The sequence below is a fragment of the Panthera pardus genome, unplaced genomic scaffold (assembly GCF_024362965.1).
Source record: "Panthera pardus isolate Hobbes unplaced genomic scaffold, ASM2436296v1 HiC_scaffold_10, whole genome shotgun sequence".
Taxonomy (NCBI): domain Eukaryota; kingdom Metazoa; phylum Chordata; class Mammalia; order Carnivora; family Felidae; genus Panthera; species Panthera pardus.
In genome coordinates, this window is record NW_026526655.1 from 37461191 (window position 1) to 37473643 (window position 12453).

The window sequence follows — 12453 nt, forward strand, 5'->3', positions numbered from 1 at the left end:
CATACATGTCTTGTCTGAAAAGTTCAAGGCAGGATGCAGACCTTTCACTTCTTTTCTAATTTCCCTTAGCATCTTGGTAATTTGATTCCATATTGATGAGTAAACAATAGTATGCTGTCAGGTATGAAGTATGAAGAATACTACAAGGGAAAAGTTTGACTTAAACTAGGAGTTAGCAAGCTTTTCATAAAAAACTACATAGTCAATATTTTAATCTTTGTCATCCATATGGCTTCTGTTGAGACTACTTAATTCTACCATTACAGTATAAACAGTACATAAACAAATGAGTGTGGCTATGTTCTAATAAAGCTTTATTTATAAAAACAGACTGTAGGCTGGACTAGGCCTGTGGGGCATAGTTTGCTGACCTCAAACTTAAAATATGACATCAAAAGAGACAAATGATATATAAACACTCCACCAGTCACCACTGTAATTCAAACTCAACCCAACAAGAGGTTTTGACTGGTCACTAAATTGAAATTAAGGGTGGTAACACATATATACCTCAATAAAGATCTCTGTGAAATTAAGTGGTACATTTGTGTTCTGGTAGGGCTCACTTCCAAGATTTTGTGCCCCCTTATATCTCACCTTATTCCTGAGTATTTTATTCCGGAAATAATGATAGCTAAACTCAAACAGGTGACTATGTACTACTATTGACAACTTTCAATTGTTTTTATGTTCTGAGTCCAAAGAAATCAATTCCTAAATAAATGCCTATTTATTAAAAAATTAACATTTGAGTCTTTGACTGACCCACCGAATTCTGGTAATTAAAATTCATTACTCCAGAATGCATATCCATATCCCTTCTCTCCTACTTCTGGTTACTTCTCAAGTGCTTTTATTAAATATAAATTCATGCAAAATAATTATTCCTTTTCATTGTTTCAAAATGGAAAGTCTATGAAACAAGATGAATTGACAAACTGAATATTACCACAGTTAAAGTAACAGTAAAAATATCCTATGTAGTAAAAATTAGGATAGTATATCCTAATTACAAACAGTTTAACTTTCTGTCTAAAAGAATGCAGTATGTTTCATTTTCTCTACATTCCTACGACACATAACCCTTATAAGACTACAGTATTAAATAAAACTAAAAAATCCCTGGAAGATTAAAGCAAATCTGACTTGACCACTCAGTTCATTCACTCTAATAGACATTTGATTTCCATTGGAAAATGTAATGCAAAAACTATATACAAATATTGAAAGAAAAATAACCTCACAACATAAAAAGACTTATCACCAAAAATCAATTCATATATTTTAAGCTGTAAGTAAATAACTATAATCAAGGTATAAAACTAAGATTTTTCTATACTTACAGTTAATCCTGAAAAGGACATAATATAAATCATAAAAGGTTAAATCACTATCTTCTGAAGATTAGGGGCAATGGAGACTTTACTCACTGCAACCACAGTTTTTGGATAGAAAGTTAGTGAAGGTCACAAATGAGTCAGGTTCTCTATCTGAACACACAGGCACAGAAATTGTGCCTTCTGTTAACTCTTATGTTGCATACTACTTCCTTTGAACACCTTTTCTCGCTGACCTGAGAGTTTTCGGAAAATGAAACTAAAATTAGAAGTGAATTGATCTACTGAAGTAGAAAACAGAAGTGTGCTTAATATGATCCCAGTTTCAGGGGGAAAAAAGTGGTACTCACACCACCAAAAAATAAGCTAATAGTATTTACCTCCAGGAAGTTGGAGCAAATTTTACTTCCTTTCTCCTTTTCTCTATTTTTACAATTGTCTACCATGATAATGTCCCACTATTAAAAATTAGAAGAAAATAAGGATGTTAAAGTATGTTGTGTAGTCCTCACAATTTGTATCCATCATTTTTATCTCTCACGATTTATGTGTAGTTTTACATAATAAAACTAGTGCTAGAACACACACATATGAAAGTCAATCCCAGTATTACAGAAATGATCCTTTTATAAGTTAACAAAAACTTGAGTTTCACAGGATTCCTCCTGAGTTGAGAGCAAAGTTCTTTATATAGTTCAATTACAGTGTGGAAGTAACACCGGTTAGGAAATCATGCAACACACCATCTGCCATTTCATTAGAGTAGTATGCTTTTTTTTAAGGACGTTTAAAAATTGTGTTTCACAGAGATTACTAGGAGAAGCTGCTGTGAATGGATGGATGGCAGGTTTCAACAAACACTGTCAGAAATCCAATGCTGAGTCCAAGAAGAATGTAGATGAATATGTGGACGGGCAAAATATTGCCACGATTGGAACACAGATAACTTTTTATTACATATTGAGAAAGTCTTACCAAAGTGAGATAAAGCCCATTAGATTTGTACCTTACACTCAGCATAAATTGTATTTCTAAGTATATTTTTTAATAAATGACATATAAGGGGCACCCAGGTGACTCAGTTCGTTGAGCATCCAACTTCGGTTCAGGTCATGATCTCGCAGTTCACATGTTCGAGATCCACATTGGGCTTGCTGCTGTCAGCGCACAACCCACTTTAGATCCTCTGTCTCCCTCTCTCTCTGGCCCTGCCCTGCTTGTGCTCTCTCCCTCTCTCTCTCTCTCAAAAATAAATAAACATTAAAAAATAATAATAATGAATAAATCCCATATAATTTTGCTTATGTGTTTTCTCCAAAAAATGATAATATTAGAACAAGAATCAAATCTCTACTTATAACAAGTCACAAGTGTTACAAGTGTAACAAATGTCTGGCCACTAACAGGCAATGCCTGAGTCTCACCATCTCAAGGTCCCACTCCAAGTCTGAGATCTGCATTTACTCTTCTCAGACCACCATCCCCCCCCCCCCCTTACTCTCCTACTTTTCTTCAGATCTGTTCTCTGTCCTCTGGAGATCCTCTTGCTGGCACACTAGCCTTCTCACCCTCCTCCCTCCCCAGGGCCCCCCTCCACTTCTTCCCTCCACCAGCCCAGCTCTTAACACCTGACTTCACCTACCCTGTGGAGACAGACGGACCAAAGTGTATTTGCTTCCACAGACTAGTTTATACAGCTGCCGTGTCGTCCTTGCCTCCAACTTCAGAGGAGCATGTGAGCCTCTTTCCAGTACCACCTATGGCCTTACTTTTGCTTTGTGTTTGGACCTTTCCACTAACTTCTTCTCTCTTGGTTTTCAGTGCTTCTGCTAAGTCTACTACCCTTGCAAGGATCAGCCCTTCTTCTCAATTCCCAAATTCTTCAATGAATGATCTTTCTCTATCACCTTGAGCTTCTACTCCCTTCCCTTCAATCACTGCCCCGTCTTCTTTGCAGATCTGGGCAGATGATATATGGCCCTCAAGTCTGTAGACATCCCTGTCTTGTAAATCTTGGAGATCATTGGTGTCCTACTTTTACTAGATTCACTTTGCTCCTCAGAACTCATCTTCCTTGACCTCTCTAGGGCATTGGATACTGATGACAACCTCATTCCTCCCTGAAACATGCATTTATTGGTGCCCACTATGTGCCCTTGGCTTTGATGGCACTGCATCCTGCTTAATCTTCTAACCCTGTGTTATCTCCTTTTTCTGTTTCCATGTTATACAGCTAACCACTTTTCTTCCTCTCAATTCATAACTGGAGGCATCATCAAATGTTTTTCTTTCTGTCCATGCCTGAGGTCATAGCTACCTTATAGACTCACCTGAACTCAAATGCTATATTTCTAAATATTTCCACTTGGATGTCCCATCATTAACTAAAACTCTACATACTTTAGAAGAGAATTCATTTTTATCATCATTTGCCTATCCCTAAAGCTGTATGGCAATCCCACTTACCTTCCTGTTTAGAAACTTCAAAGTTATGTGGCTTCTTATCTCCTTGCTGAATCTGTACTGAATCTTTTTGCTTCTTCTCTGAGATGTCTGTCTGTCTCCTACTCCCCTTGCCATAAATCTTGTCCAAAACCTCTTTACCTCAGGCCTATAATGTTATGATAATGACCTCAATTTTTATTCCCTTCCAATTCACTTTATACACTATTACCGATTAACCTTCTTAAAATAATATCAAATAACTTTAAAACCCATGACTTAGAGTGTTTTACATAAACATAGGTTGGTTTTTCTCACATAACAGGAAGTCTAGAAGCAGACAGCTGTTGGTGGGGTAAAGCACTTCAGCAGTGTCAGAGAGAATACTTCTCAGCCTTTTCCTCATGGGACCTAGTTGCTGCATGACTCTAGGCTTTCCATCTTCATTAAAGGGTGGAAAGAGGGGAAAAGAGAGTTCCAACATTTTATCAAGAGAGCAAAAACATTTCCAGAAATACCATCAGCATTCTTTAGCTTGGCCAGAGTGAGGTCCAGAGCTGTCCTATCTGCAAAGGAGACTGGGAAAATAGGGAATAGAATTTCCATGAGTGGATTAGACCAATCATGATTCATCGCTTGGGGGTAGGCACAAAATTCAGGTTCACTCACCAAGGAAGAAGGGGAGACGCCCAACTTTATTTTTATGTTTTATTTCTCCCATACAATGTTTGTCCTCCGGTCAGCCTGGCCTTTTCTCTCACTGTCCCAAACATATGCCATGTTCACCTCTACCTTCGGACCTTTGCTCTCTTTACCTCAAACATCTTTCCTCCATTTCCCTCTATTTGCCAAATCCTATTCATCATTTGTGGCTCTGCTCATATCCCTGCTACTCCATGACAGATTGCAGTCCACAATGATTTCTTCCTTGAACAAACACTTTTTTGTCAATTCATTCATTCATTCATTCATTCATCTATATTCATTTTTTTAAATTACATATGGTTCCTATAGAGAGCACTACACAGCTGGCCATTTAATTGTTCTTTGTTTCCTCTGACTCAGTTTCACTTCTTTACAAATACTATGCTACATGAAGATAGGAACTGTGCCTCAGATTTCTTTTGTCTGCCCCAGTTCCTTGCACAGTGCTGAAAATATATGTGCTTAGTAAACTACTGAGCAGCTAAAAAATTCTATAATTGCCTAGAAAGAATAATACATGAATTACTTAATGTTAAAATAAAAAAACCACTGTGGTTGGTACTTTGAAAACAGTACATTATCTACTTATTCCAGTCAAAATATACTCCACAAGACAAGAAAATAACAATGATTATATTTGCACTTCAGTAGCAAAATATAATCCATTTCCTTGGAGAAAACTAAGAAGACCAGCACAGCAAAGTAAAATTCAAGATTGTCAAGTAGAGAAGCAATCTGCAGACTTTTCAAATCTGAGGGTTAGCCTTCTAAGCCATCCCCTGCAATGTTAGGCAGGAAAAAGACAAGTGATTTATTCTGGAGAGATGCTGATCTGTGTGGGGATTAAGAGATCTCCACCCGACACTGCTGCCAGCCACACAGCAGCTTTGGGAGTGTACTGAGAAGATTTCAAACCAGGTGCAACGTATGCAAGAGACACAAAACCCCCAACTCCCTACCAACCAGGATTTTAAATAATCCTTATAATCTGCTTGTTGCCCTCTCCTTATCCTGTTTGCTGAGAGGACAACCTAAAATGTTATCTCCAACTAGAAAGCCATCAGCTTCATCATTTTGACTCATCATGGAGCCTATAGAATAGAAATTCTATTCTATAGAATAGAAAGGTGTGCCACATTTTGCCTCATTCCTCTTGGCCTCAATGAGGACAACCTTTCAGAAGTTGGGAAAAGAAAGCAATTCATAGGAAAGCTCATAAACCTCTTCAGGTCCTTGCCAGAAAGTGAAATTCCACCCACCATGGCGCAGTAGTCTGAAAGCATTACACCATTGCTGGGCACTAGGGGTCTGTTTGTTTCCCCTCTGTCTCCACCAGGCCAAGGAAGGCCCAATAACCGACCTTGGCACAGAGATGAAAAGAGGCCTCCTTTCCCTACTTATTGCCCTCAACACCATGTCAGAGTACTACAATGGTTGCATTCTCCAAGAGAGCAAAAGTTACAAATATTACCTCCTGTGAAATAATCATTGAAACAAACCACTATGCTGATTGTCCAAAACATGAAGCCCAAAAGCCCATTTTTCAAATAAGCTAATGCTCACCCAATAAAATTCCTGTCCCATTTTGCCTCTATTTTCCCCTGTGTTCCTCAATTAGCCCTCAATGCCGGGATCATCAGCATGTTTTATGACTTCTATTACAAGATAAGAGTCAAAAAAGGAGGTACACCTGAAGAAAATATTACTGCAAATATTACTTCTGGAGCACTCTTTAGGATACAATGTCCATTCCCTCTCCGTAACTCTAATCTCAATGTCACCCTAATGGTTTTCATGGAGATCAAGAGATATGTTTGCCCATTCTAGCAAACAACCTTGTTTCTCCATTTCAACTACATTTTTGTATAGTACTTACTATACATTTTCTAGATAGTAGCAACTGAGAAGGAATATTGAGCAAACTTTTGAAAGTTCTCTCATTCATCTTAGTATCTCTAGTTCTTAGCAGTTATTTGACTCATAAATGTTTACCAAATGAGTGAATGAGCAATGTGATTTAACATTTAAAATCTCTACTCTTCCTACATCATAAAAGCTCCCCAAGTTTCTCAAAGTACTATTGTGATCCTATAAATCAACCCTAAAGAAGCAAAAAGAAATCTGGTAGCCACAACAAAATGATCAGAAACATGAAAAACCCCTAAGAAGGGGAGGTTCAAGAGTTCAGTTACAATGGTACAAAAATAGAAGTCATCTCTCCTTCATGGACTTACAAAATAAAGAAAACAGGGGCACCCGGGTGGCTCAGTCGGTTAAGCATCCAACTTCTGCTCAGGTCATGATCTCGCAGTCCATGGGTTTGAGACCCACGTCAGGCTCTGTGATGACAGCTCAGAGCCTGGAGCCTGTTTCAGATTCTGCCCTCTCTCTCTGACCTTCCCCACTCACACTCCATCTCCCTCTTTGTCTCTGTCTCTGTCTCTGTCTCTCTCTCTCTCTCTCAAATTTAAACATTAAAAAAATTTAAAAAAAAAAGAAAACAGTATATGGAGGTGTACTGAAAAACAAGAAAGGATTCAATTGTTACAATAATAAACAAATTCTGAGAAGTCATTATGTATCAATTCCACAAAAGGCGTGATAGAAAATTATGTCACTAACTACAAGATTTCAACATAATATCAAAAAGCCTCCTAAAATGTCTCTAGGCTCTGATAGGAAATAATCCATGCTGCTTACAATGAAGTGTAGGCAGGGAAATCACTACAGTTTAAAATAATTTTTCCATATGCTCAACGTCACTCCTTATCAGGGAAATACAAATCAAAACCAGACTCAGATATCACCTCACGCCAGTCAGAGTGGCTAAAATGAACAAATCAGGAGACTATAGATGCTGGAGAGGATGTGGAGAAACGGGAACCCTCTTGCACTGTTGGTGGGAATGCAAACTGGTGCAGCCACTCTGGAAAACAGTGTGGAGGTTCCTCAGAAAATTAAAAATAGACCTACCCTATGACCCAGCAATAGCACTGCTAGGAATTTACCCAAGGGATACAGGAGTACTGATGCATAGGGGCACTTGTACCCCAATGTTTACAGCAGCACTCTCAACAATAGCCAAATGATGGAAAGAGCCTAAATGTCCATCAACTGATGAATGGATAAAGAAATTGAGGTTTATATACACAATGGAGTACTACATGGCAATGAGAAAGAACGAAATATGGCCCTTTGTAGCAACGTGGATGGAACTGGAGAGTGTTATGCTAAGTGAAATAAGCCATACAGAGAAAGACAGATACCATATGTTTTCACTCTTATGTGGATCCTGAGAAACTTAACAGAAACCCATGGGGGAGGGGAAGGGAAAAAAAAAAGAGGTTAGAGTGGGAGAGAGTCAAGCATAAGAGACTCTTAAAAACTGAGAACAAACTGAGGGTTGATGGGGGGTGGGAGGGAGGGGAGGGTGGGTGATGGGTATTGAGGAGGGCACCTTTTGGGATGAGCACTGGGTGTTGTATGGAAACCAATTTGACAATAAATTTCATATATTGAAAAATAAAATAAAATAAAATAATTTTTCCATGTTTGTTGTTTGTTTTGAGAGAGAGTGTGAGCAGTGAAGAACAGAGTGAGAGAATCCCAAGCAGACTCCCTGTCCGGGGCTGAGCCCAACACCGAGCTTGATCTTATGACTATGAGATCATGCATGACCCGAGCCAAAATCAAGAGTTAGACACTCAAGCAACTGAGCCACCCAGACACCCCGATTCTTCCATATTGAGTTTAAAACAACTACCTGCAGATACCAAAACATTCATGCCAACTACTACTCCGGAGTGAAAAGAGATGGCTCTATACCTCTATTTGGTCCCTCCACATTCTGACATGGTTGCCCTCCCAAAAAATGCACAGGAAATGTGTCATAATGAAGCACACAGGGTTTTTTGTAAAGTATTCACTCAATTACCACCCTCATATAAGGGTTTTTAATGCTTTAAAAAAGCAATATTATACTGGGTGGAAATATTCTTTTCATATCAAATACCAGCTTAATATGTGGTTTGACAAATTACTATCTTACAGCTCCATGTCTGGTACTTGTGAAAAAAAATATAAGATAAAAAACTGAGTGAATTCCAAATTTGTCTGAATCCTCCCCTTTTTTTTCTTTAATGAAAGAATCAGGCAATACTTTCTCTTTTTCTTTTCTACATTGTCTTTGCTTCACTGCTTTTATAAACGTAGATCTTTATACAAACACAGCCCTAATTAAACTAGAAAAATAACTGTTGTGTTACATATTTCAGAAGAAAAAATTGGTCCACAATAGAATAATTGTTTTGTTTGCATAGCACATATGAGTACAGATGCTAAAAATTCTTAAATAGCAACATAACCCTAACTTAAATTATAGGCTCTGCCATGGGACCAAGCCTAAGAGAATCCAGATAGAAATCAAATGTAATTTGCTGCACATTCTTTCAAGAACTTTGACTATAAAATAATACTGAAAAATACATAAATAAGACAAATAAAATTTGTCCCCACAGAAACCAAAAACAGAGGACAGAATTCAAAAAGATGCACATGTGTATATGTATGGATAACTCCCAGAGGGAAATTAAAATTTAACCCTCATTTTTAAACAGCATTATGGACACTAAGCAAACCCATGGACTTGCAATAAAGCCAAAAAAAAAAAAAAAAAAAAAAAGGTAGCAAGTAAAGAAGGTTCTAAAGACAACTGAGACTAGCTTGAGAGACATGGACAAAATCGGTCTTAAATATTTAAAAACATACCATAGGGTATATACAAAACTCTTCAATTCTCTTTCACTAGGATACAGCCCTTTTATCTGACACCTACAGAAATTGTAATTAGTCACTTAATCAAAAAATTCAGTAAAATCAGGAAATAATAAAAATTTAATTTATGTAATAAATTAGTGGAACTATACTCAAAGCCTTACACTTGAGTATGGTTCCACTAATTTATGTTCTCCATTTAATCTTTCTTGAGTAATGATATATTTCAGTCTTTAAAATGCATCAGTAACTTAAAAGATACTTGCAAAAAAATCTAAAAATAATTTTTTTATTATTTTTTCCCAAATCTTTAATAGTTATCTTCCTATCATCTAATTTAACAATACTTGCAACTAGTCCCCTTTCTGAAGCATTCAATTTATTTTTCAGAGAAACAATTAACTCTTTATATTTATACTCACAAGTCACAGGATTATGTAATATTTAATTAAGTTATGTAATTGTAATTACAATGACAAATGGAATAACTAGGTTTTGGAAAAAAACTCAATTGACTCTTTGTAAGCAAACAACTCCAGTGATAGGAGAGCATGCTAGAGAGGAGACTGCTATCTCAAGTTTTAGGAAAGGAATGTCAGTTGAGTGGGTGTTGGTTAAGAAAACTTTCTTCTAGGGGTACCTGGGTGGCTCAGTCAGTTAAGCATCTGACTTCGGCTCAGGTCATGATCTCATGGTTCGTAAGTTCGAGCCCCACATCAAGCAAGCTCTGTGCCCCACATCAGGCTTTGTGCCCCACATGGGGCTCTGTGCTGACAGCTCAGAGCCTGGAGCCTGCTTCAGATTCTGTGTCTCCCCCTCTCCCTCTCCCTGCTCATGCTCTGTCTCTCTCTCTCTCAAAAGTAAACATTAAAAAAAAAAAAAAAGTTGCTTCTATAATCTCTAGAGCAGTATTTTCTAAAGTGTGCCCCAAGGAAAACTAATTTCAGGGATGCAATGAACAACAGGACTCTGTGGTCTACTAAGTTTGGGAAATGCAGGGTCAAACAAAGTTAAGCAGGTTCCTTTATTGCAGGAAAGTGACCACTTAATAGCTAATGTGCATTTTTTTTTAATTTTTTTTTATGTTTATTTATTTTTGAGACAGAGAGAGACAGAGCATGAACGGGGGAGGGTCAGAGAGAGGGAGACACAGAATCTGAAACAGGCTCCAGGCTCTGAGCTGTCAGCACAGAGCCCGACGCGGGGCTCGAACTCACGGACCGCGAGATCATGACCTGAGCCAAAGTCGGCCGCTTAACCGACTGAGCCACCCAGGCACCCCGCTAATGTGCATTTTTAATTTCTGCGATGGTACTACAGAATGTAGGTTTTTCCCAATGCATTTGATCAAGGACTTTGTTTTCATCAAGGACCTCATGGGACTAGGATTCCTAGGTACATCCTAGGATGTAGGAGACCATCTCCTCCTCCCCTAGTTCCATTACAACGTAGGTACTCGATGTTCAAAACTCCTGCATGGGCAGAGTGATATTGTGCACATGCTAGTTAGTTCAATTTTTAACTCTGCAGTAGTAGGTTGCCCTAAGCAAGATTCCACATTCAGCCCACATCTAACTGGAAAGAGAACACTCTAGAGGCAACTGCTATAAAAACTTCTATTAGCCACATTTTTATTACAGTCTAAGGATTTCTATTATCTATATTAACACCTAAGACCCTGATCATCAATGTAATGAAAGTTAGCAATGTATTTTACTTGGTGAATCTAATGGCAGATTAATTTTTAGACTATAGAAACAGACTCTTATAATTAAAATTAAAGACAGTTAAGAATAGTGGAGCAACAAAAAATATTTTAGAGACACCCTCTACTCTAGTGTGAACAGAATATAACCAACCATTCATAGAGATTCTCCCCGTGGGGATGGACCTGAGACTTGATCTCTACATGACCTTGTATCCACCTGTTGGTTTAAAAAGATTTGAGGTTGCCCAATAGTTGTAATAAGGGTAACAGAAATCAGCTTCTGAATCTTTATGTGCATGAAGTAAGCTTTACGCAAAGTAGTAGAACTGGGGCTTCCCAACAAGCATAAAACAAGCCATATAAACTGTTTTGTTTTTCTTTCTTCCTTGCTTGCTAATAAGTGTTTATTTAGTAAATGTTTCTGTGTATAGAAGTATTTAGTCTGAGACTTACTTTTATTATATATATATATATATATATATATATATATATAGTAGCAAAGTTTGCAGTAGATGATACCTCAAATCTCTTGTGAATTATGAACCAATAACTCTCTCTCTCAGACTTTTTGGGGAGAATTACATGTATTGATATACATAAGGCACTTAGCCTAACACTGGCCTATAGTAGCTACTCAATAAATAGTATTACTGTTATATATTTAATATTCTTTCCTGCCTGCTCTTTCGTCTCTCCCTGGCTGAAAAGCCAACATACAAAAGCTGCAAAGATCAGCTTTAATAGCATCTGAGATGCCATCACTTGTAAGATAAGCCATTATTTTATGCACCATTAAAAAATAAGATAGGCTGCCAACTATACTACAGCTCACTTTCTAATCACTTAGAATTTTTCTTTATACTTCTCGAGAAAGCTTTTTTAGACCTACTTAGACACATTATCAAATACCACTGTTGTGCATACATAAAAAGGAAACTATAAGCAAAAAACTGGTTAAAATATTCCTGAAACTCCTTCACATTCTGTGTCTGATGACTGTGAAGCAAAGGGAAAAAAGCAAAACAAAACAAAATGTTTAAAAACACTAAGGGCTACGCATGACCATCATCTTAGGTCAGTTCTTAATACCTTTCTCCAAAGCCAAAGAAATTGCCTACCAATGTATCTTAAGATATGAGAGTAGGCCCAGAAAGTTTTATTTGCCCCCAACAGATTCCATTTTGACTGCTTTCCAGACAGACAGCCCCCTCTTACCTTTCTATATTTCACCAATGGTGTGTTTGAAAATACAGTTGCATTAGTTGTCAGGGGAAGACGTTTCCAGGGAATTTCTCTAGCTCTTATCTTGTTATGGACTGATATAATATAAGCTAAATGTTTTCTTGGAAAACCTAAATAATGGGATAAGATATTAATCAATAGTGAGAAAGCAGGGTATTTATTTCTTGTCTTAGATACTCGGGCACATGACAGGATGGGCAGAAGGAAGGCCAGCTTATGAAGAGATTTGACATAATCGTGTGCTGA

The 12453-nt window shown here is 37.6% G+C and overlaps 1 protein-coding gene across 3 annotated transcripts in view; it reads right to left on the reverse strand.

Annotated features, from left to right (window-relative positions):
• Positions 1 to 12453, reverse strand: part of PLCL1 (phospholipase C like 1 (inactive)) — a 332470-nt gene that overhangs the window by 118779 nt on the left and 201238 nt on the right. Inside the window, exon 1 of one of the 3 annotated variants that reach the window (XM_053906574.1) lies at positions 1344 to 1379. The exons of the other annotated variants lie outside the window; for them this stretch is intronic. Within the exon in view, the coding sequence (XP_053762549.1) occupies positions 1344 to 1376 (33 nt within the window). The 5' untranslated portion in view covers positions 1377 to 1379. Of the gene's footprint in view, positions 1 to 1343; positions 1380 to 12453 lie in introns of those variants that run through there. 3 annotated transcript variants of the gene reach the window in all.